At 31.9% G+C, this 26,861-nt stretch overlaps 1 protein-coding gene across 3 annotated transcripts in view; it reads left to right on the forward strand.

The window, feature by feature from the left end:
- LRRIQ1 (leucine rich repeats and IQ motif containing 1) overlaps positions 1–26,442 on the forward strand; it is a 101,571-nt gene extending 75,129 nt beyond the window's left edge. For 2 of the 3 annotated variants that reach the window (XM_079304970.1, XM_079304972.1), the window contains 4 exons: positions 7,641–7,764; positions 9,310–9,370; positions 14,107–14,227; positions 25,437–26,442. In XM_079304970.1, coding sequence (XP_079161096.1) covers positions 7,641–7,764; positions 9,310–9,370; positions 14,107–14,227; positions 25,437–25,576 — 446 coding nt within the window. In that variant the 3' untranslated portion in view covers positions 25,577–26,442. The remainder of the gene's footprint in view (positions 1–7,640; positions 7,765–9,309; positions 9,371–14,106; positions 14,228–25,436) is intronic. The other variant, XM_079304971.1, reaches the window with a different exon arrangement.
- Positions 26,443–26,861: the final 419 nt, after the last annotated feature.

Raw genomic sequence — 26,861 nt, forward strand, 5'->3', positions numbered from 1 at the left:
TTATGTAATGCATGTCTTATTTTTCTCATCAACAGTCAAAATTTCTCTGTTCAGTAGAGAACATCTATCATTAGGGGGTTTAGTAAATCCCAAAGTTTATGAGAAAAACCAGAGACAGGGTGTGTAGTAGGCAGAGTTGAAATTTGTGTGTAGGCACTAAGGATAAACAAAATAGGGTCAATCTACCTCCATCTTATTTATATCTTACACTTACTGATGGATAACTGAGCTCTGAAATGCTGAACATACTATTTCAAAAATATTTTTTACTCTTCTTGATGTCTTTGGTTCTTCAAGAGCCTTGACTATCCAAACTCTTGGCAACTCTTGGCCATACTCCAGATTCACTTCTCAGCAGTGCTATTGAAATTTGCAGAGTGGATGAAGCAGGTACTCTATAGACAACAGAACACAAAAGAATGAAGTGAAAGTATGGTATAGCACCATAAAGTCTTTTATGTTCTTTTGGAAATGCAAACAGCTGGGTGGATCTGAAGCATGCTGATTGCAGGTAGAAGTAGTTTACATCAGGAACTCTGCTTCTGGATAGAGTATCACCTCTGTAGTTTGTTCATTTTCGGTTTTGGAAGGGATGTTTTGGGTTTTTTGGGGGTTTTTTTAAGAATCAGCTTCAAACATAAAGCAATTCCATATTTGAACAGTCATAAATTAGTAAAAAAAACCTTGAAATGTACAGTAGCTTTTGTGGCAGCTTCCTGTACATACCAGGTGAGATAGTTTTTTAGGTGTATGCATCCATGCAGAAAATTGTCAAATGTCCTAGGAAATATCACAATATGAAACTGCTGTTTGTTGCAAAGAAAATTATAAGGAATTGTATTTAATGTAAATGGAGCAGTACAGGAAGTGATAGCAGCCTATAAAAGTTGCAAGAGTTGATCAAATTGGAAGGAAGAGTCTTTAATGATGTCTTGATGTCAGTGCTAGGAAAATGAACCTTGTGAAGCAATTCAAGTGGAAATGTACCATGTTCCAAGAGGAGTAGGAGACGTGAGCATTTTAGTACAGTAGTTTGCAATGTATTTGTATGATCAGAGGGTTGCAATAGAAGAAGTTAAGTAATCAGGAGATACTGGAAGAAGTTCTTTGATACTACTGGAATATGAGTAGATAGAAATAACTTTATGTGTTTTAAAATTATGCCATTGACGGTGAAATAAGAGATTAGCCTCAATGTAGGAAAAAGAGAATGTTGAGTTTATACAGTAAGCTGGGGACAGATAAATAGTAGTAGTATATTCTGCAGGGGCAGGAATAAGAAGCAAAATAGAAAATAATGGGAAGGTACAGGTATGAAATCCTATTTTCCTTGAATTGAAAAGCTGAAGTTTGTACTTTTTCAGTGGTTTAGGAATCTCAACTAAAGGATGCAGCTTTTGCATAATCTAATAATAAGACATCAGAGAGAGAACACAGAAAGCACAGTCTGAAATATGATAACTGCTGAAATGCACTAAATAATTGGTGAAGACATTTGAGAAGAAAAGGAGTTTTGGAGATCAAATAGTAATATAGTAAGCCTAATTTGTAGTTTGAAGAAATACAAAATACCTGGTAGAAAGAAAAAAGGGCTCAATTTTTAGGGGAAAAACCCTAAAATATTTTTTTTCCTTTCACTAGCTACTTTTAAATTTTTGAAAGACATTCTCTTGTACGTTGATGAACACTCTCATGTTCAAAACTCCTTATTGATTGATAATTGATGAAGTATTTGATAAAGCATTTTTAAGCATCAAAAATTATGCAGTCATAACCTGAGATAGTATTCTTTTAATGCAATTCTATTTCATTTTTTATTCAGCCGTAAACTCACTGAGACACTACTATAAATGTTTTTATTTCATTCCTTCTGGTCCTAGAGATGGAAGTCAATATAGTCAGAAGTCACTCAGATGAAAAAATACCTTCTAAAATTAACTAAAAAATTAACTAACTTTCAAAAGGAGGTATTTTAAGGTGGAAATGTATGTACCCCATTATCTGAAAATTCCTGACCTAGGTTGTAGATAAACTTATATGGGGGTGCTTTACGTAATAAGAACTCTACCAATTTCTGCCACGTGCTGCTGCCAACTGTCTGGAAGTCACATATATATTTCTACTATAAATGTATTCACAAAATACCTGTAAGCATGCTAAAGACCACTCTAAATGCCATTCTTTTTCCAAAACAATTTGGAGCCTCTTGTGATTGCTATGTAATGGATGGCAGTATTTAGTCACTCCTGACAAAGTACTTTTGACAAATGTTTTGAGTTCTCTGTAGAAGAAAAGAAATTCCTCTCATTTCTCTTACTTTCTAGTACACAGATGGGTTTTGGGGCTGAAGGGCAGTGAAGCTTGTAATTTTTTCCTATCTGTTTCCAAATGCTTCACTTTTTTGCCTTAAGAGCAAGAACAAATAATATAATTCTTACTTTCTGCTCTGTGTTTATTGTACAGATATGTCAGAAATAAGTCTTGTTGTTGTTGTTGTAACATGTGAAAAAATGACATAAGTTGGATTTTAGATTTGGGATTTCAAGCCAATTTATAAATGTGTAATGCACACATTATATAACTGTGTAGAAGAGGATAGAAATTATAAAACTTCACAGGGTAAATAATTTTAATTTTCAATAAGAATTTTTATTTTATTTTCTGCATTCATACACATACTTACACACATATTATATGTATTTTCTGACCTGTAATTTATGCCACAATACTGACAGAGAAGAAAAATATATTAATAGCATAAGCAATAATTTTATACCCAAGTTCAGCTGCTTTATTCCTATCTTAAGAGCACTGATTTCAGAATACATATTGAGAAAATTAACTCTGGTCACAGATTTTTTTTGTTATTCAGGGGAGGAAAACTTAGAATGATGAAGAATTTCCTAGCCCTTCTTTCACACTGTAGTCTTAGGTTTCTTAGTCTTTTATTTGTATTGCACTCCCTATGAAGCAAGGTTTGAAGTGATTTAAATAACTTTCTAAACACAAGATTTTAAAGGTTAAGTACAGTGCAAGCTTCTCTATATATTTATTAAGAATCATGAAATATTAAATTAGAACTTTTAACTTCCCCTCATCAACAAATAGATTTGGAAAAAAAATTACTGTATTGAATCAAGTGTTCTTGAGCATCTTCTTGCATATGAATTGATGAAGAGTGGAACAACTGTCATTTACAATACCCAGGGTTGGTGTTTTCCAACTTGAGTTCACCCTGAATGCAGGCATTGTGTAACCATCCTCCTTCCTTTTCTATGCTGGCTTGTTAACAGCTCTTGTCCTAGCACTGGGGAACATGGGTTTCAAGTACTCCTTATCATGATAAGATTTGAATCTCCTGCTTCCACATGCCAAGCTATTCCCTTGGCTGTATTTCAATCCTCTTTTAACAGTGACAGCTACAGCTGAGGGCACAAGATCCGTGTATCGCAAAGGAAGGAAGGAAGGAAGGAAGGAAGGAAGGAAGGAAGGAAGGAAGGAAGGAAGGAAGGAAGGAAAGAAAGAAAGAAAGAAAGAAAGAAAGAAAGAGAGAAAGAGAGAAGAAAGAAAGAAAGAAAGAAGAAAGAAAGAAAGAAAGAAAGAAAGAAAGAAAGAAAGAAGAAAGAAAGAAGAAAGAAAGAAGAAAGAAAGAAAGAAAGAAAGAAAGAAAGAAAGAAAGAAAGAAAGAAAGAAAGAAAGAAAGAAAGAAAGAAAGAAAGAAAGAAAGAAAGAAAGAAAGAAAGAAAGAAAGAAAGAAAGAAAGAAAGAAAGAAAGAAAGAAAGAAAGAAAGAAAGAAAGAAAGAAAGAAAGAAAGAAAGAAAAGAAGAAGAAAGAAAGAAAGAAAGAAAGAAAGAAAGAAAGAAAGAAAGAAAGAAAGAAAGAAGAAAGAAGAAAGAAAGAAAGAAGAAAGAAAGAAAGAAAGAAAGAAAAGAAAGAAAGAAAGAAAGAAAGAAAGAAAGAAAGAAAGAAAGAAAGAAAGAAAGAAAGAAAGAAAGAAAGAAAGAAAGAAAGAAAGAAAGAAAGAAAGAAAGAAAGAAAGAAAACTGGCTCCATGTAGAATTTAGGACACTTCACCTGAAGCAGTTCATGTTTTCTTTGTTTTTCTTCTTTTGCTCACATAACACATTACCCAGAGATAGTCTAATTTGAAGTGAATAGTCACATCCATTTTTTAAACTGAACGTGAGTCGTACTGTGTCAGAGCACACAGATTTGACTGGTGAAGGGTGACATTCTTCAAAGTTCAGGGTCTTACAGGTTTGCTTGTGGATTTTGGTGGCCCAGAAAAGAATTGTTACTTTCCTATAACATGCAGTTCCAAAGATATTTCAGACGCTAGGGCTTTTCTAAGTTCTCCCTATTTAGATGCTCAAATTTTGTAGGAAATTGCCAGTAGGTGGCCCCGACTGCTGCATTGTATCTGTCCCAAGTGCACAGTATCTCTGTGGATTATTTGGCAACACCTAAAAATCATTACTGTATTAATGCCAAGTGTAAGACAATTCCAGTCTTAAATTATTAACATCTGTGTCATGTAAAAAAAAAAAAGGTCAAAAAGATTGAAGTCTCAGAATGATAATCTAATGAGAGTATGATACTTTAAATACCTCTGAAATTAATTTGGGTTTTGATGCCTTCTTTGATGTATTTCTATTTTCTTTGATAGTCTTAGACTTGTCTGCATTTAGCAATTAAAGATTATGGGTCTGATCCATTTCAAAGATGGAAAAAGCTTGCAGCTCTTTGGAACTTCTGTGAGTGTTAATACTTCTACAAAATCAGGTCCAGGTTTCTAAAAAACATAGGACCCTTATTTAAGAAAGCTACCAGCAAATGCATGTTAATTATACTGGTACACCAGATTCTTAAATGAATGATGTTCATAAGTGGAATAGAAAAGTGATAATGCAGGGTTTTAATTCATAACATAGGTTTTTTGTAAGAATTAAAAAGCTAGATATTACTTTTAAAAATAAAGGATATCAGTATGTTCCAAATAAGAGAATAGAATAGGTTTTTGCAACATTATAAACAAATTATTGAAGATCATCTCCCCATTTGAGAAAAAAAAAAACCCTGTTAACACTAATATGAACAAGAATATTCTATGTAATAACATATATAATTTTCAGGAAGAAAATCCTATTGTTTGCACTTTTATCTTGGTGACATTTTTGTTTCAGTCAAGTTTCAATAATCATCATGAAAATAAGAATAAATTAAAATAAAAGTTTATTAAATTAAACCAGTAGTTCTTCAAATATAAATCAAAAATTGAAACTGAAACAAAGAAAATTTGTTAAAAATAATTTTGGAAAATTAATTGCCAAGTTAAAAGAATTGATATTTTTGTAAGCTTTATTATAGCTTATTTTACATTCATCTTCTTTCAACCATCGCTGATGTACAAACTGAGGCATGAACTTCTGATACTGGTCTATCCCCTATATTGATTTCTCTTTTAATAAAAGAAAAGATAAAAACACTTTAGTGAATGCATAAATAATACAAATAATTTTAATTGCAAAACATATTTATCGTTAGAAAGACGGTAACATTGGGACTACTTTTCTGTAAATACAGATAAGAAAAAAAATGAAATATGTCTTCTTGGGAGATTATTCCTCATTGGAGAACATACGTGGAAGGCTTAATCTCCAGATGAAATGAAGCTCTTATGAAGTTGCTCCCAATGTGTCTTACTCTTGTTACAAATCATCATCTGTCTTCAAATTAAGAGCTGTAAGGATACCAGTGTAGTTATGGACTTGGAACCTAAAAATCTTCAAAATATAGAGCTTAGATAATTGTACTCCTGAACCAGGAAGGCAATATCATAAATTTAGAAATAGTTCACACTTTAATAAAGGAAGCTTATGAACAGTGTAATTATCAGTCTTTTAATATTTTACCTACTGATTAGGTAATTCACTGCTTGACTTTTTTAGTCAGCCCTTGCACCCTTATTTGCATAGATACAATGACTGTCGATCCAAGATTTTCATTTTCTGGCTTCCAAAGGATGTAAATAAGAGTTTTTTACATCAACTAAGTATAAATTCTTCTACCTAATTTCTAGTCTGTTAGTGAATAGCAAGGCATATATAACTTTATACTCTGGACCAGGACCTTGCCTTGAACACATTCAGCCTAAGGAATGGATTTGTTTTGAAGAGAGATTCCCTATACTAAGACAAATAAACAAAAAGCATTTGCATTCAGACTATGAAATAAGCAGCTTTGATACTTTAATATCTTAGAGCTGAAATTTGAAAGCAATGAGCTCATGGCAAGGCTAGGTAAAATGCCAGTGAGGAGATATATTTTGCACTTTTATGCAAAGTAAATGATAAGTTAAAAAAATACTGCGGGTAATGTATCAAACCCCTTAAAAGGTGAATTGGTGTGAATATCCTGTAACTTCAGTTTATAGTGTCAAAATATAAATGAAAACTATGGCACTTCTGATACCTCCATCCCCACCCCCTGCCATCCCTTTGAACTTACTGAAAGTTAAATCACCCATAATAAGCAAACGGACTTGAATGTTAAGTGATCTTTGCTGGTTCAAGTGTTCTTGCAGTTTAATAACAACCTTCTTTCTAGTAGCTGCCATATTCATCTATCAGTGAGGAAAAATGAATCTTTGTAAGAAAAATAAAAGGAATAATTAGCAACAGGATGATAACTCAGTGTTATCTGAAGTGACATCAAAAGCAAAAACACATTTGTACCAAAAAAAAAAAGGAAAAAGGTTCTCAAATGTCTCATAAAAGCCCTGAGTTGAAGGTGCTAAAAAGATATTACCTATAAAGTTGATGTATGAGAGTAGAAAATAAAAAATTATTCTAATCCATGAATGTCTCCTTGCAATAATGATGGCTCCTCTAAAAGCTCTTCCAATTCTGGCATCCTCTTCCAGATGCTTCTAAACATGTCTGTTATTCAGCAGAATGGTCTGAAAACCGTAGGATCTCCAGAATTTTACTTTTGTTCCCCCCCATAATGTTACTGTTTTATTCTCTATCTTTAGATGTATTTTATCATCCAAAAAATCCATTTCTGAAAAATAGTATCATAGATGCAATTGCCTTGGAATCCAAATCAGAAATTACCATTAAAATGTCTTAAATGTCTTAATAGATCATATCAGTAAAAGACAGATAAAAGTAATAAGATTTGCATGTGTTGACTCTTGCATGTGATGGTGATTTGGTTTTTTTAAGGTTATAGATTACTAAGTAGAATTGTAAGTATAAATGACTGTATATTTGTAATTATGGAGATAGCACAATAAGCAACATTCATGACAGCTATGACAAGCAATTTATGGATAATATATACTTCTATATTAATTTCAAAACAAAGGATAGATTTATTTTCAAATAAAATAAATTTATTCAGAAGGCTGGTATTACAACCCAAAAGAGAAAACAAACTATAATATTAAAACTAATATAAAAGTATTTCTTAAATATATCTGAAGAAATCTTAAATAGTTGGACTCTGCATGAAAATGAAGTAATTGCCTTTTTTTCTTTTCCAAGAAGCCATGGGTTCCAAGTTTATCTAGGAAATCTTAAAGAAAATGTATTTTAAAATAATGATGAAAGACAGGGGTATCTCTCTTCCTCCCCAGGTAAAAAAATTTCTCTGCTGGATACTGCTTTAGATGAGAACTTACAGAAAAAAGACTTCACATACCAATGGCTTCATGCACAGCTTTTGGATTATGAAGCAGCCAGTTCCAGAAATTCAAAGTGGTGAGGTCATCGCCTTTAAATTAGATTTTTTTTTTATTTTAAATTTGTCTTGTAAAGTGAAACCTAAGTTAATGGTTCTAAAACAAACATGACTTTGCAGCTAGCAGACAGTACACCATATTTCCATGTCCCAAATATGGCACCCTTTAGAACTGGCTTAGTAGTGATTGTATAGATATTTCTTCCACATTTAAATTGAAATTATAAAATGTTCACAGTCTTATAATAAATAACTGTTTAGTCTTACTTTAGCAATGCAATGGATTTTAGACTGTAGAGAGTGTAGAAAAAGGTGCTTGTTCATCATATGCTTTATAATGTTATTGATATATATTATGGTTTTATGTAATTAAATCAAATGTAATATTAGCTATATTGTCAGATTTAATTAAGGAAGTAAAAAAATACTTTTTTAAACTAAATAGTGTGTATTTATATTTTGTCTTCAAAACATAAACCCAGAGTTTACATCTTTATACACACTGAACTAAAATGTTATAAACATGTTCCTTCTATATTCAGTTTTGGTTATTAAACAGGTAAAATTTCAATACAATTAAGGGAAAGGTTCATATTACCTAAATAAATATTAAGACACTGTAAGTGTATTTTGGTCATAAAGTCAATATAAGGCTTTAGTATCTTAATGAAGTCACTAGTAGACACAATGCCAAGCATCTCTAAGAAAACCAAACAAAGAGTCAGCAGGCAAACAATGGGTTTAGTATATTAATTTTATCATTATTTTCATTAAAAATGTATTTATTATTAAATGGGCTGCAAATTGTTCTGTCTTGTGCAGAAAAACATGCCACATATCCTACTTGTATCAATGACTGTAGAAACGATATGAAAAACATGTTCCTTAGGAAATATTTATCTGGCTTTGCAGTAATATTTACCTTTCAGTCATTATCCATAATAGATAAATACTCAAAGTGTTTGTTTAAGATAACGTCCATGACTCTTAATTTGAATGAAAACACTGGAATACAACATTTAATGATGCTTGAAAGCAGGAAGACACAAAAATTTATAAAAGAATTTTCTTAAATTCTCTTGTGCTTCGCCTGCAAGTGTATGCTATGCCCTAGAATTTTTGCTGACTTTTGAAAGGATTATGATATAATTTTTTAATTTGCCAAAAGCCCAACTGTTCTCCATTCAAACTTCATTGGTAGACAATTTGGAATAGCTGATATATTTATTCAATTTAAAAAAATTTTATTTCTATAAAAAGCAATATGAAAACTGGCTTTTCTATAATTTATGTCAACACATACAAAAAGGCATGCTTGTTACAATAGTTTAGCTTAATGTTCTATCATGTGAATAAACAATTACTAATTATTTTTTTAAATCAACTACAAAAAAATAATAGTAATTGCTCTGATATTTTGTCAGTTAATATTAATTTCTATAATACATCTTAATCATGGAATTATTTTTAATAATTAAGCAGGATTGTTTCCTGAAAAGATTCAGACCAGGTATATTAGTGAGCCCAGTGGGAGTTACTGAGATTTCTATTCTATATTTTCCCAGCTGTCGTTTTTTGCCTGAGCTAGATCCTGCGGTGTGTGACAATAGACAAGTACAACTTGTGGTAAGAGCCTGTTTCTTTGTGGGATTTTGCAGAATTCAGGTGTTTCCAATCCATACCTGGTGTAAAAACATGAGGTTTTTTAATTAATATAATTCTGTAGTGTTATCTCTGTTTGGCGATCAAGTCATGCCATGGTGGAGATCAGAAGAAAATATTGTAACACAAAACCCCATGCAGGTGCATTGGGTTCTAGCTTCACAATCTGACACTGAGTTTGTTTTTGACATCAAATGCTAATGTGTGCTTTTTAAAGCTACTAATCCTGCATTTTCAAAAAAAGTTGATAAAATGAAATATGGTGCAGTACCAACTACGTTTTTTACTGAAAATGTGTATTCTTATCAATTGAACAAATTTAAATATTCTCAAATCCTGTATATAACATATCTAAATCATTCTAATATGCTTTCAATGTCATTTGTTGAAATATAGTGAGTTGGAATTGCATATTAATATGGTGACATTATTGAAAACATTGCATGAAGTCAGACTTATTCCTACAACTTCTTGCTAATATTTTTTTAGGTCTTAAATAACTCTCTGCTCTTTTCATGATTGACTTCTTTCACTGTATTCTAAAAAATTTGATTTATTGAAACAGGTAGTCATGTTAGTTGGCAGGAGGGGGAAATATGAGCAATTTAACAATTTGAAGATTTACAAAATAGGTTGTGTCAGAGATACCCAAAAATTCCTCTAATAGCAAGCATTTGTGTTGCCTACAGGCCAATATATATTCATTCAATTTCTATATATATAGTCTTTACATTTTAATGCCAAATTAGCAATGTTCTTATTGATAACATTTTGTACAATTTAAAAAACAGGGCAAATATTTATTATTTAGGCAGAATTAGTGTTTTATACTCATATACATGATGTAAAATATTGCATAAAAGCTATTTCCTAGTTAGATGATGTGTCATATGCCTCATTTTGTTCTCTGAGCCGCTTTTTAGCTTCTTCCTTCTTCAGCTTCACAACAATTTGCATGTTTTGGAAATGAATATATTTCACCTTTGAAAAAAATGCTTTTAAGACTTACATGTTACTATTTCTGTTTTCCTTAAAGCAGATTTTGTCAAATATTTTTCTCTGGCAAGTGTGTCCAATTCTTAGGTTCTTCTAAAATTTAAAAGGCTGAAATCATGAACCAAATGACTGCTGTAGGGTTTGATTGTGGCAGCACCAATAGTTATTTGTTAGGTGGAGTCTAAAACAGTAATTTGAGCAAATCATAATTTAATAATGTTATCTAAATAGCATGTTATGTAATTACTGGTAAGCATATGAGCATATAGGTAGATTGTATGTTATTTACACTAAGCAGTTCTGTCCACAAAATACTGCTGCAATCCCACAGTAGTACTGTGTGGTGTGCCCACATGACTGGCAAAGTTATGGAATTGTCACAGCTTGTGCCACATAATAACATAGCTGTTCCACATGAATGAAATACAGAGAAAAATGCAATAGAGGGCTCAAAAATAAGAAAATAGAATAAAACATATTTCTAATGCAGAGAGCAGTACTATACAGGCAGTGTAATAATAATGTGGTTTGTACAAACAGATGGCTGGAGAATTTTGGTTTTAAAATTTATATGAGTTCTCTCTTAAAGGTTGAAATGTGAGCATACTCCTACTGCTTTGGCACAGGAGATTATTTAAAAGCTATGAAATCATAAAAATCAAGTTAACAGCTGCAATCATTATAAAAAAAAAAAATTCTTGTAAACTGAAAAAAAGTGGAAAATATATGTTAAAAGCAAAGAGCAAGAGAGAGCAAGCATTAGAAGAGGAAAGCATTCCTGGACATTTCCAGTAGTTTTTTTCCTATGCCCTATACTTGAACATGAAGTTTTCTGATGTGCTAGACAATCCCTGCTTTTTATGTATTCCAAAGCCTGCATTCTGCAAGTTTCATATACTTTTCTAAATTATGTTTGTGCACATTCCACTAATTTAAGACTTTCTTTTTCATGGATACAAAATTGCATTTCAATGGTTGCATAATAAAGTCTTCTCACTGGGGATTATTCCTTTGTAGCAACCTGCAGTAAATCAAAGACCTTATTATGTCAATCTTGGTCATTTTGATGGTTTTTTCTCACTAGTAATACCATAGAAGTGCTTTGGAAGTCATGATGACTTATAGTTTAAACTATTTTAAATTAATATTATTTCATGGAATAGTAGGTAGGATGGACTTCCTGATTCATCTTGTATGAAGTTTAAATTATTTACAGGGTTAACCCCTTCATTATTGATTAGTATCTTCAATCATTTAGATGTAACTTGAATTCAAAAGCACCTTTTATCTCTGAAGGTTACAGAACATCTTCATAATTCTACCTAGAAATAGACAAAGATTCAGATGCAAAGCTGTGTTCAAGGAAAAGGTTCCTCCTGATTGATACTAATTTTCAATTAGCAAGAAAGGTGTGTGGTAATAAAAAAATGACCGAAATTCTGAAGAGTTAACTATGGTGATCACTACAGATAGAAGTCCAGTACTACAGTCTGTGAAAAACTGTGCTAGAATCTTAAATTACTCCCAAATTTTGATTTTAAATCATAAACCAAAAAGGGAAGGTTTTAATTTGCTTCTTTAAAAAGTCAAAAATAAATTTGCTCCAGTGATTAACAAAACACAATTATGTTAAATATTACTCTGACTGTAATTGGGTGAAAACACTTATCTTTATTTGAAATAAAGTAACAAATATTTTATATCAGAGATCAAGACAGCCTTATTAAAATCTAGAATATAACCCTAATACTGTTTTCTGCAAAACGATGAATCCTTAGTTTCTATGATGGTAGGCATTGGATAATATTACCATGGGAAGGCTTTCTGTATAAAATTCTCTGGCCTGCTGGATCTCTAGGAATTGAGAAAAACATTTTTAAAAACTTTTGTTGTGTGTTGAAACAGGTGAGATAGAAATAAGAATGATCAATTATACTGGTTTGAGTCTCTTTGAGCATGACAATCATTGCATTATTTCTACTAATGAAAGACTAAAAGCTTTCAGTTTAAAAAGTTTGGAATATAGGAAGCTCTCACAAGCTTAAAGAAACTGTAAATATTAAGGCCAGAAAAATAGAAATAATTGATAGGGTGAAACAATTTTTTTTCAAGTTTCTTTGCACTGCTATGGAAGAGAAAATAAAATGTTGATGTTAACAGCAATAATAAAGACTAGCTGTGCAAAGCAAATATTTAAATTCCCCATCATTAAACATATGAAAGGTAAGCATCAGACAGCAAGGGATAAAGTTTCTGTGCAGACACAAAGGGTTTGCAATCACTAAGGAAGAGTGTAAAATCTCGGTATCTTTGGAGCTTTTGGTTTGAAAATGCATGGACTTTTAAATGAATTTTACATTAAACAGTGACTGAGTAAAGACAAGGAAATGAAACAGGTCTCCATTTCATCTGAGTTCTCTAAGTTAAACTGGACTACAAAGCCTGTCTGCATTGGTGCAGTGCTGCTTTTGGTACAGTGAGGTAGTTTGAACAGGAAGTCTGGAAATCGTCTCCTCCAGAATGGCCTGACTCTTCACAGTAACAGCACTTTCCTGAGAAAAAGGGAGCTGTGGGCTTTAGCCCCCTGAGGAAGGAGTTGAGACCCAGTCTCTACATTCCTGATTGAGCAGTCTTGCTACTGCAGTGTTAGGCAAAAGTTTAGTGACTTTACCACTAGCAGGGTCTTTCCTTTTCCGTAGTTTTGTTTGTTTTTCTGTTAAAAATAAATACCAAGTTAGACACCTAGCTTCTGAAAGACATCTAGCTCTTCAGCCCAGAGAGAGGAAAGACTTAATCTGCTTTTCTGGACCTCACTTCTGAAGGTCCAAAGACTATCCTTATATTCAGAACTTCCAGCTGACTGAATCTACGCTGGAGATTTTGTAGACTGTTCATCAGCAGTGTCTGATTTTTCCCCATCATTGTTACTGGTCCTTAGCATCTAGCTATTGTTAGAGGCTGCTTTTGGTGCTGAATAGCTTTTCATTACATTCTTCAGTAAATGTGAAGTTGTTTCTGCAAAAATGACAATCTGCAATTTACAGTGGGTGGTGTCTTCCAGGTTGGTTTTTAAACTTTGCCCTACATGTTCCCAAAACAGCATTGCTAAAATGAAATACGATTTTCAGGTAACATGCCTCATGCCAAAACATACCACCACTGGATGTTAAAAGTTTATAATTAGTATAATACTCTTGCCTAAAGTATAATTAAAATGCTGTCTGATGGTTATGGTTAATTAGCAAAAACCTAAAAGATTAAATTACTCACTGGGCCCATGTCTGATTGAAGTGATACGTGTCCTGGATAAAACATAAATATTGCAGGAAATAATCCAATATGACATCTCTGACATTCAATTATAACTTAAATTATAGACTGGTCAGTAAATGATCTTAAGCTGTTTAAGGTTTCATCAGCCCTCTGCAAGATTGATTTTCTTCAAAATTACTGTACTAAAATGTTTTCTTTTGTTGTTGCATTGACTCAGATCACAAACCACAATTTTAAGATCGGCTCTTATTTACAAAAATGCTTTGACATAGTGCATTTGTTCAGCCTAGGCAACAAAAAAGGATTGTGGTATCATTTTGAAGAAGGTTGTTTGACAGACCCTGTTTGTTTATTTGGAGTAATGTGAGCTACATTCAGAAAATGTTATATTTTGTTTCATGATTGTGTACATTCTCTCCCACTGCTTCCAGGCAAGCCCTGTAAGCAGAGAAGACATGGATTTAGACCTTGTTTCCATGACCAGTGGAAGTGCTTTGACTGAGAACAGAGAAAAAAATAAGCCACCACACAGACACTCAGCAAGATCCTCAAGTAAGTTATGGTGCTTTTCAATATCAGTATTAAAGATCACTAAAATGCTAGGTAGAACTGAGCATGCTTGGAATCCTTAATAACATATACTGCTTATCTTTCTGTTTCTTTTTCATCTAAAGCCTTTTCACACATTTACTGCAGTTCTGTTTAAAAACTTTAATATTGATAGACTTACCTCTTGTGATTTTAATGGGAAGTTCTCTGTGATGTACTGTAGGTCTTCTCATGTCTAAGTTCTGAGATTTTTTTTTTTCCTAAAGTATGAAAAAGGTTTTCTTAACCTTCCTTTTATTTTTTTTTCCAAAAGAGCTTTGAAAAATGCATGTTTTGTTACCTGAGCACCAGAATACATATCACAAATCAAGGCACAGATTTCTGTCATGTTGATTACCAGTTATACTGTAGAATATGATCCTACTGAACTTATTACAGCTCAGTAGTACAAGACCCTCTAAAAGCCTTATTTTTTTACAACTCTAGTACTGTAGAAGGTAACAAAAGAATCTATGCATAGAAAAAAATTTTTTTAATGCCATGAAAATTGTAGAATTTTAAGTTTCATGCCTTTTTTTGTGTAATATTACTGAAGAAATGGTAATATATTTCTGATAATATGACATAGTATATTTTTGTATTTGTGTACAATGCTTTTTCAAATAAATAAAAACATAAACTCCCAAAAGCACATTACAGAAGATATAAGCTGTATTAAATGACTTTGGCAAAATTATCAAAATTCCTAAAACTTTTTAAGTAATGAAGTTTCTTGAAATGTTGTCAAAATAGAAATCAGATATTTAATATGATTTTATATATTAATTGCTGGATTTACTTTTTGATTATGTTTTCGTATATGCTGAATTCAATAAAAAAAATTAAAATTCAAGGAAAACGTGAAAATACTTGAAATCTCTATTTTTCTGACATACTTTGTAAAGGCTTTAGAATGAAGATTTATTTACATTACTGCTCATAGGTAAAAAAATAATAATTATCCAATATATTTATGTTTATCAATTTGATTTACATTCCTAAAATTAGATTACTGAAAATTTATCATCACAGTCTAAGTTGATTGTACCAATGGAGAAAGAACATAATTCTGTCTTTGTGCCTGCCATCTTATAAAAGAAGGGGCAGGGGTAAAGGGAGAAAGAGAGTTTACAATGTTTGCTAATATAGGTATACTTTCAGAAAATATACATCTACTACACCATACCATGTATTCGTTCTTATTTCAGTAGTCCAGGAACTAAGGAAAAAAAGCCCAGGTCTTATGTCTTTTAAAATTTGTTTCTGCATATGTGTCTATATAAATTTTATCATCACGGATTTAAGAAATTAAACAGCAATGTTACATTCAATTATATCATTTATGATATATAAAACCAAACATTACTGTCACCTTTGTACAGTTCACATGCAGTATAGAAACATGTTTATTACAGTTTTTCTGTTTGCCAAAGACTGTTGCTTTTCAATTATCAGAATAAATCATTAGCCCTCTGATATCTTTAATCTGAAAACATTATAAATTTGCCTTTACTGAGAATATATTTGTTATAAAATGCTTTCTTGTTCAATAATCTCTCTTGGTTTTGTCTTCTGAAATATTAAATTAAGATGCCTAGGAAATGTTTCAGTGATTTAGTAGGTGTATTCCCTTTGAGTTAACCTGCAGTTGTATTGCAGGTTATTATAAAGATGCTGTGGCCTTAGAGGTGCTGTAATTTCAATAAATTCTTATATCAAGTTTTTGTACCATTTTTTCATGAGATCTCAACCTCAATGATTTGACAAGCAGTGATTAATAAATATTACTGAGTTCACTTTCCAGCATTCATAGTTATGGTTGTTCCTCAAAATTCAATTATTCTTAGGAATCAAATGCTGTTATTTGGGAGTATCATGCATGTTCCTTATATATAACTTGTAATTTAGAAATTGTATCAATAAATTGTTGAGATGTTACAGGCTGAAAATTGAAGTCTAGAAATACAAAATAATGGATTCTTAAATATATTTACTAAAAAACCCTCTTAAATTCATGTGAAACTGAAATAAAATACTTTTTTTATATATAGGGAAATGTATGAATTATTATGTCTTTGTTAAGAAAGACATATAACACTTCAAAGTTATTATCTCTTAATTCACAGGGGATTCTAGAAAGCTAAGTCAAGATTTTAAGAAATATTCTTGTGAACTTCCTAACTTTTATATACCTTTTCTATAGACCTTTTTTTTCCAAAGGGAGGTTCTTTGAATTCTGGATTAAACAATTTTAAGTTTTCTTAAAAGGCAGAATTCCTGATTTTTTCTGAAAAATTTGGATGAGATGCATTAATCCTAAACTAACTTAATTCTGTTCCTTGACAAAGCTAAATTAACTAAGTAATAAAAGGAATGCTTTTAACATAGTATATCTCAGTTTAAGCAAAGCATTTGTTTACTTTAAAGTATTTGATTTGCTTCCCTGTTACATGTTCAAAGGGAAAACTAACTGTTCATTAAATTGACCAAATGTTTCAAAAAAATGTATAGCCTAAAGAAAGAGTCGCCATTGTCTGTATAATTCAGAACTTTACTTCTGTTAATGGCCAGTACATTATGATCTAAGAACATACTTATATTATGTTCTAGAGGAATATAGTATTCCTTCATAGGTATTACTTTTTGCTCACTAGTAACTATTTTTTCTTTTCTATTTCTCGAGCTTATTTTTTTTGGGTGGGGCTGGTTGGGGGGCAGGGTTATCTAACCATTCTTCATAATTTTGATTGACTCCACAAAACATCGGTGTGAATTTCTGATTGTATTTTTTGTTTTAATAGTTTCTTGAGCACTAGTACTGTAGTCAGCATTGAGTTGTGAGATGGGCATAGAAATATTTTGCAAGACTTAGAAGTTAAGAATTTTTTATACCTACGTAGAAAGTACCTTTTTTTGTATATCCTAATATCCAATTTGTGAGTAGGCTATTACTTTCAACTACCTTCTCTCATATTAATCTGTTTCTAGCCAACCAATGTTGGACATATAGATAAGTCTTCTATGCATTTGCATTGTCTTAACTGTCATCACAATTTTGTGGTTTTCTTTTCTCTGCAAATTTAGACTTTATTTTCATTATATTTGCCTTGGGTACTGCAATTTCCTGACCAAACTTGAAAGTGAAATGCAATGGGAGCTGTGCCTCTAATTATTATTTAAAATACTGCCCAGAATTCTTAATTCTTCTCTTCCCTGAATTCGAGCTTTTCAGGAAGCCTTTGATATCCATAAAACTGCTTTCCAGGAAAAAAAATTAAATAAATTAGAACCTTAGCCTTGTCATTCCTTTATTACCCTTAGTTCAAAAAATTGACCCATTTAGTGTATAGCTCCACTAACAAACATTTATCAGTTCTAGTTCTCCAGTAAATGCAAACTTTATATTCTGCTAGTCAGTGAAAATAAATTAATGAAGTTTAATTATGCCTTTCTTATAGTGAAAACTCTTCCAACTCAGAAAAATAACACTGTAACTTCTATTTCACTTTCTTTTTAATCCTTACTCAATTATTTTTGCTCTTGACAGAATCCACACCTTGATTTTCTTTGCCTCCCTTTCTTGCATAATGAGAGCTGTTAGAAACCTTTCAACTTTGTTATAAGCAGTGTATGGTGAAGCTTCACCTCAAAAAATTCCTGCTTTCCTGTTTCTTTGTTCTTAACATCACTATTGTCTGTATATTTTAGGTCAAGGACTGCTGTCTTTCATTTAGGATTTGTAAACTCTCTCTGTGTAGTAAGCAACTCATTTTTAAGCTCTCTGTGGATTTGCTCATATTTTACCAAGCAGTTTCTTGTGCATATTTTTTTCATACATACATTTTTTTCTATGTATTTGTTAACAATCAAACAACATATACCTAATCTTTTTGAACAGACTACAGAATGACATCTTACAAGATGCTGCTTAATTCACTTTAAGGTTGCATATTAAAAAGCTACCTAAATGCAGATTTTAAAAGGCATGTAGAATTTGCTTTCATTGAATTTAACAGGCTAGGGAGAAAAAAATGATACATGATGTCATGCAATTTCATCATCTGTGTTTCCAGTTATGAAAATAATTCAAGAACAGATGTACAGAGGCATATTCTAAATTTTAATTGCTTAATTTTGCAGCCTCATACTCTTCTACTAGGGTTTGGGAGTTCTTCAGTAAGGGCTTTTTTGAAGAGAAACCAGCTTAAAAAAGAAATTCCATTTCAAGACATTGGCTTGTAGTTCACTTTGATATCCACTTAGAACCATGGAACCATTAGACCAACTATAAGGATTTCTGTCTTATTATTTGAGTCAATAATAACAATTTTAGGTTTCCTTTGCCATGGGATCTTTGTTAAGTAAATTAAAAAATATTTCTCAAGTCAGTGCACTGAAAGGTCCAGTAATTTATGTTGGGCTACTTCAGATTGTTACACTGGATGGTAAAGATGTGTCCATAATATTTTCTTCCCCAAGGCACTCTTTCTTTCCTTGCTTTTTTCATTCCAGTTTGTATCTTTTTCATTGCTGTTTTTTCCACACCTGTGTTCCATAATCCTTTATTTTACTGTGAATGGTTCTTGTTTCTGTCCTCCAATTTACTGCAGCTTAACCTTCTTCTCCCATCCACTGTTTCTTCCCACATACACCGTCAGTCTTCTGCTCGTTTTTACAGATCCTGGTCCGATTACTTTTTTCTTCTCGCTCTCTGTTTCTTTCTGAATCCAGATTATTCCTGACAGTATTCCTCAGATTCATCATCTTCTAGTTTGGACCTCCTCCAAATATGGCTTGGTTTAGTGTACTGTATAGGCAGATCTTGAGTCCAGTCTCTTAATGTACTTACTCTTTGTGTTCTTTCTTATTATTACCTGTATTTTCACTTCTTTTACTTTTGTTAATTCTGAGAGTTAGGAACCAGCTAGTGCCCTGTAGTCCATCTTCTTTATTCTTATACTGTTCCCCTTTGCCAATTTACAGTTTTCTTCTTCCTTATGTTTTTCTGCCTGCTATGTGTCAGGGACTTTGTCAAGTCATTCTAGTCTCTTGTGCCAAGTGTGCCAGAGCATTGTTTACCAAGTAAGCTTTAGTTTCTCTCACCTTGATTCTGAGTCAGTCTCATTTCTCTCTTGGATTTTAGTTGCAGCCCTTTCTCTTCTCTCAGTGTTCATCCTATAGGAGTTTTGATTCTTATGCTCTTCATGGTTCCTGTAGTTATTCTCCATCTGCCACAGACAGCATGAAACAAGCAGGCTTTTAAGTTCCCTGACTTAGCATGATCTTCAACATTATCTCTAGGAGTAGCCTTGCTTAGCTCCATATATTATAGTGGTGAAGCATGTCTCCATACTGACTGGTATTTTAGTGGAAAAACCCAAAAGATCAAGAATTCCTTCTCTTATCATGGAAAAACTTCAATTCATATATACTTGATCTAAATTTGGACATATCCTAAAAAGAAGGTTCTATTATTAAGTATATTTCAAGTCTCCTCTGCAAAGGGCAGCATAAATATTTTACATATTTTCTTAGAAGTGACCAACCTTTTGCAAAATTTCAGGCAGACACTCAGATTTCATCCTAAATGGTCAAAATAGGGGAAATAGATAAGAAGATGAGACACAAAATAAATATTGAGCTTTATTAAGCAGTGGTGCTGAAAGTCTCCTCTGTAGTTAGAAAAGAGTTGTATTTTACAGGAATGCATTTGGAGCACAAAGTTTATTATGTTTAACTGTGTGGAATGGTAACTAATAAATTATTATAATATATTCTTGTAAATGGTTTTCTTTTTCAACTCCATATGACTGAGTCACATTTTAGAGTTCAGATTATTCAAGTATGTAATTGTTAGCATGATCTAGTTAGAAGAGCATCAGTGTTTGATAAACAAAGAAATTTAAGTTCATAATTTCTATAAAATTTTAGAAGTGTCTAGTCCTACCAACATGAAGTCATGCAGATTTACAAACAAAATTCACCATTTACAAACAAAATTCACCATTTACTTTTTAAAAAAATTAATCATGATGTTTTCTTTCTTTGCATTTCAATACAAAAAGGAGATACATATGATCTTTACATATCATGAGGTATTTCATATAAATTGATCCTCAGACTTTTCAATGCTATTTAAATGGAATTTTTAAAATTAAAAATAGAATGTATAATTGCAGCACAATAAATATTGTTATGCAAACAGTGCAACTACAAAAAAAAAATCCAAATTCAATATAGCCATAAGTAACATTATTAAAATGTTAACTTTTCTGATATTGCAGCATTTACCTTTTTCACAGACCTACTGAACCTACCTTCTTTCCAGAGCTTAAATTGATGTAAATGCTTTGCTGCTGAGGATTCGTTCTGGTCACTTTCATTCAAATGTTGAGGTTTTTTTCTCCATGCCTTCTTATGCTGTATTTGCTTTTAAGTAATACAATATGGTAAGGACTTTGTAATAAATTATATCTCCAGACTCACAATGTTAGGTGGATCGATAAATGCCCTATGACGTCTACTATGCATCATAAAATTTCTATCATAACCTTTTTAACAGAGCTTTTCTTCTTGGACACCAAGAATTTCATTCAAAGCATTTTACATATTGCATTACTTATCAAAACAGTGGATATGTAAACCTTGACATTTGTTAAAAGACCCAGGCTTTAACAAAAAAAAGACCAGAACAAATGGATAGCAGAAAACAGATTAAACAACCAAAAAAGTGACTGCTTAGAAATAGGAGCTTGTGACATTACCCCAAGACAAGCTTTCAGCACATACTCAAAATATTTTTTGATATATACCGGCATTTGAAAGTCTCTCAGACCGTACTGAAGCTTCATATATTAAATTGCTACAAGTAAATGAATGCACAGTAAATAAGTGTTAGAGCCTGCTTTAGTATAGGAGAAATTAAATTGTTTTCTTGGCTAAGCTTTGTTCCCGCATCAGTAGCTATTAAAATAACTATGTACCATGTTAAATTATACTTAATATACTTGCCAGGTTCTATTTAATTCTAGTACAAGTAATGGTAATAATAATAATAGTTGTTGTCAAAAATATCAGTACTGTATATAGTAAACCTAATGTAATTGTTCCAATTTATCTTTAGTAAACATGTTAGTTTGCACTTAATATATACCTAATTCTATTTAGTAAAGATACTAAAGACAGTTTCTTGAAACTGTATGGATCTTTCTGTTGTTGCCTTTCAGCAAGGCCCACTAGAAATACACTTAAGGAACATAACATGAAATAAAAGTATTGTGATTATGCTTACAATTATTCATAAATCACAAATGCACATGTGCATACCTGAGTGTGTATGTATGCTTATTAGTGAAATATATGCCTCTTTATAGCAAGATAACTGTAAATGTCACCTTTATTTTACTGTTTAAGAAATTATGACAGTAGCATTTTGAGTCACTCATATGCTAGTATGTAAACCATTCATTTGCAGGGCACATTGCAGTTTAGGGGAAATTGGAGATAATGCAAATCCAAGCATGCCATAAAAAACTGTTCATATCATTAGTAATGCTATCAGAGAAATTTGTAAGGTCCCTCAAAAGAAACCCCAAGTCAATAAATGTAAGGAAAGAATATAATAAGGATTCATTTTTATATGTTTTACAGGTTTTCGCAAACTTGGGGTTGTTTCCTGGTTTATGGTTTTTTTTATTGTTTTTTTTTTTAACAAGACTGTGTTTTTAAGGAGAATTTCTAGGTTCAGTCTATTAATTCAAAGTGCCATTGTCATCCTTTACCAGACTCTCTTGTCTTCTCTCATTCCCTTGATTTTGACAAAATTCTAACCATTTCCTAATGGAGATGTCCTTATTGAATATTTCTGAAGAAAGAAAATTGCCTGTTTGAAAATCAGAATCAGAAAATATGTTGTAAACACAGGTATTGACAGCAAAGTCACTGAGGGTTTCTTTGTTTATGTGCTTTTTTATTATTTATTTATTTATTGCAAGATTCTACCTAGATGCTTACATTACACTTAAGTGCAAAGCTGCTCTTATTTGAGCACATGTGAAATACTCATACCTAGATTTCATTGGAATAGCTTACTATTAAAAGTAAGCATAGTAATTTGTGGGCATATGTATGATCAATCAAGTAAGTCCTATATTTTCAACGCATTCCATTCATTATTGGATTATCATTATTGGATTAGATATTAGGAAAAAATTTTCTACAGAAGAAATGGTCAAGCATTAGAACAGGCTGAGCAGAGAAATGGTGGAATCATCATCCCTGAAAATGTTCAAAAAACAAGTGGATTAATGCTTAGAGACATGGTTTAGTGATGAACTAGGCAGTGCTGAGTTAATGGTTGGACTCTATTATCTTAGAAGTTCTTTCCAGCCTTCATGAATCTGTGATTCTGTTCTTTTGTTTTAATTAATCTTTCTGTTTGGTCTTGCATTACCCTTTAGGATAAAGAGCTGCAGCAAAACTCTATCTCATATTTAACTAATACCTTCATTATAAAGGAGATTTCTTTGCTTTAGGACACCATTTTTTAGTCATTAAAAATATTTAAACCACTAGCAGTTGCAATAGCCACTGATGTAACATCTGAGAAATAACTGTGATCTGAATACGAGTAAGCAAACTGCACTTTGCTGTGTTTATCTGTCCTTGAGAATTCTTCTTCAGGGAATAGGCTGTTGGTTCTCCATGCCAACTCTGTCTTTCATCACTCCAGTTAGACCAATAACTGGAACAGCAACATTGATAATAATACCCATCCCTTAGCAGTATTTGGTAGATATCAGAAGTGCTTTATCAGAAGTGCAAACATAATTATACCCATTTCAAAAATGGAAAGATGGGACATGCAAAAGGAATGATTTGCAGTGAATTACAACAAATCCATCTGGAGATATTTCATTCCAAATTAGTTGATCATTCTCTTTATGGCTTTGTTTTCTTTGGCTGAATAGAGCTGAGAACTGTGTAAAGCATGGAAAGAAAGAATACAAAGTTAATCTGTGCTTCAATTCAGTTTGTCTAGGTCACAATTGTATAATAAAGTTTAAAGCAGATGCTATGAAGTCTGATGAGACTAGATTAAAAAAAAAAGAGACCTGTGACTATTAGACTTTGGGAGAGACTCTGATTTGTTAAACCTGCATACAGGAGGTCTTTAGGATTTTTAAATGGAATAATACCACATATTGCATACTCATTTAAGGACAACATATTCCTTCCAATATATTGTATATAATTACATGTGGAGAGGCAAAAAACCTACATATACAGATTACTGAAATCCATCATGAAAATACTATTTAGCAGTGCACATAGGTTCATAAATAAGTGAGGTTAGTCCAGAAATAATTCAGATCAGACAGTTAGGATTAGGTTGACTGACTGTCTTCCTATATTATCTCTATCACTACTAGACTAGTTTTCAAACTCATTATAGATAGGCTCTTTCTACTATCTGTTTTTATTCTATTTTAAAAATAATGTAATAAAATGTAATTTTTGTCAAAATATAGGAAAAAAATAATATGTCTTGTTTACTTTTATTGTGGATACCATGTTGAAGATGAGTGCTCAGAAAAAGCATATGTTAGCTCCAGTTTTGTTTTCCACTTTAAATATGCAATAGCTATTTCCTTTTTGCTTTTATTTTAACAAAAAAATTCCAGACAATTTTTTTGTTTAAAGTTTTCAATTTCATAAAATAATTCTTTAAATTAAAGGCATGCAATTTTAAAAATATAATTACCATGTTAGATTTATTTTGAAGTTTCACTAATTAACCACTTAATGTACTAATTTGAGGGTTTCAGTCTTCAGTGAATATGTTATGGTTCCCAAGCAAAATAATTGATGGGAAGTTTACAGCCTGATTAAATATTTTCTTTGCTCTTTAACAAAAGCCTTTCTGTACCAGAGATATCTGCTACTATTTGAGGTGTTAAATAAAATAATCCAAAGGCAAGGAAACTGGGAATGCTGTAAAGGCAAAATATTAGAATTTTAAATCTTTAGGAGATACATCTAGAGTTAATTATATATTTTAAGAAAAAGAAAATAAAACAATTTACTACATCAGTAGAGCCATAAGAAGATGAATGGAGACAATGTTAAAAATACTTGAAAGCTCTTGGTTGCCCAAAGAGAGAACTGTTTAGCAACATACATTCACAATAATTTAAGAATTCATAAGAAAGGGAACTGTAGGCTGGGAAAACCTCCTGACATTTAGATCTAGCCGGCTACAGGAAAGCATCCTTGAGAAAGCAAAAAAACTCTTAGTCTTTGAGTATATAGCTGTGTTTTATATATTGGTACATAGAATGATGTTCTACTTTTTTGTCACTCTGTTTTCCATTGGTAAGCGGCAAAGAGTTGTTCATAAAATTGTTTGATAAGCTAGTATGTTAAATATATATATATATATACACAGCATGAACTACTGTATTGTGAACAGTATATCACTCTCTTGCAAAGTTTGGGTTGTCTTCCACAGATGTTTTCTTTCTTACAGAGGCCAAAGAAAAATATCAGGTGTTAAGTGTTCATTTATGTTAAATAGATATTGTACCTTTGGTTGCTTCTACTGGTTATTTTATTTAAATAATGGTCTGAAGAGTTTTTTGGAAACTATTGCCTAAATTACTCAAGTATCTGTGTGCATGACAATGAAAGTGGATGTTTCACATATTCATATGTGTTCTTAAATTTTTCTGTGGCACCATCCAGCATCTAAGTTTAAATATTTCTGAGCTTTGAAGAAATCTCACTTTTATTTGGTCTAATACAATCACAAAAACTTATTAATTAGATCGAACAGGTTCTTCATCCACTTCAAGGATGAGTTTCTGTGTCAAACGCTGAGTAACTCTGTAAGTGTTAAGTTCAAAATGGACAGATAATGGCACTTATAAAAGTATGGTAATTTTGGTTAGTAATTTTACCATCTTTTTGGATAAGGAATTTATTTTTTTTTAAAGGACTACCTTGTGAAAATACTCATATTACTTTTAAATAGTGAGCCATACATAACTATAAAAATTGTGTTCTGTCAGATTAGACCTAGAAATATTATTGTCTTTAAAAGAATATGGTACAGTGAAATTTAGGGGAGTTTTGGTTGGTTGGTTTTTAATTTTATGTCTGTTTTGTTGTTTAGAAAATAATATTTCTACTCCAGAAAAATCATGCTTGGGTCCATCTCATAGAGAACGAATATCATTTCGAGACCATCCAGTGCAGCTAAGCGGAGGATGGGGAGCAGGCAAAAAAAGGCAAAAGTTTAAAAATATTAGCTGAATATTGGAGATTCCTTAACTAGTTGATTTAATCAAACACGGAGAGCATATGGAGACCTGTTTCTTTTTAAACTTCTGAATATCAATTGTTGGATTTTCATTTATTACCAATAAACCAGTTTCAGTTAACTGCTTTTGACTTATTTTATTATACATGGTTACAGTGGTTTGGATTTGTGGGATTTTTTGGTCAAAGTATTTTATACCTGTCAGTAAGTTATCATAGTTTGTGTTTTCAATTGCTTGTATGTTCATGTGGTATATAATGCAGAACTGATTAACTCTACAAGATTTGTTGTGCAGTGACTAGGTTTAGACTTGCTTGTAAGAACTGCATGAGAAGTCCAAATGTAATAAGGGTTCATGTTATCTATGTCACATATTGAAACACTGAATTCTCATTTTCTCACAAAATAAAATACATGCTTGCAAACTATGTTGTGTGCAGTTATAGCCAGCAATGCAAATCGTAGAAAGTCTGTTTAGAATATTTTACTGAACTAGTAAATAACCTTTTATTAGGAATATGAGTAGTGCTTGACATCTTTCATCATAAATTCTTGTCATAATATGATAAAGCAACCTGTTATGGTTTTATATTTTCAAATACTTCTGTTTCCTACAGGATTCTAGAAAAATAGAGAAAAGGTTCTTGTTTTGTTCTGTGATAATGTAAAATTAGATCTCTTTGTCACTATTAACCCAACTTAATTTTATTACATTGACAGGCTCCTTCAGACCCATGTGTAAATGTTTTGTAGTGCAAGGAAGTCTAGAGAAAAAGAAATACTGTTTCAACTCTTCATGGGTATCTAATTCATTACTTCTAGTCAATTCTTTATCCATCAGCATATAGGACAGAAAATGTTCCTTGATTTCAAGGCCTAATATTATTTTAATGTCTTCCACTTTGAGAGTATAAGTTGCTAATCTAAAAAAGGCTATCTTTGGTATTTCCTTGTATGTTTTTGTAAGTTACAGCCCCCTGTAAGTGCAGAAAGAGGTGGAAAGGGTAATGGGGCTTGAAACGTCAGTCAGTAAAGAACATGAATTCTTGCATTGAGGCTGCTTTTACAATGTACTTAAATTAATATGTTGTGCTATTTTGTAAAGTGTTTTTTAGCTAACATATCTAACTATGGGTTAAAAGCATTTATCTTCATTTTTGTGAATGCTTGCATTCATTTTCAGATAAAAAGATGGCCGATCTCATGGAAAACCTTCAGTAAATAATTTTGCTTGTTTAAACCACTGTCCTGTTTTTATTATCACTTTGCCATAGAAAA

Source organism: Erithacus rubecula (assembly GCF_903797595.1).
Source record: "Erithacus rubecula genome assembly, chromosome: 4".
NCBI classification, from domain to species: Eukaryota; Metazoa; Chordata; class Aves; order Passeriformes; family Muscicapidae; genus Erithacus; species Erithacus rubecula.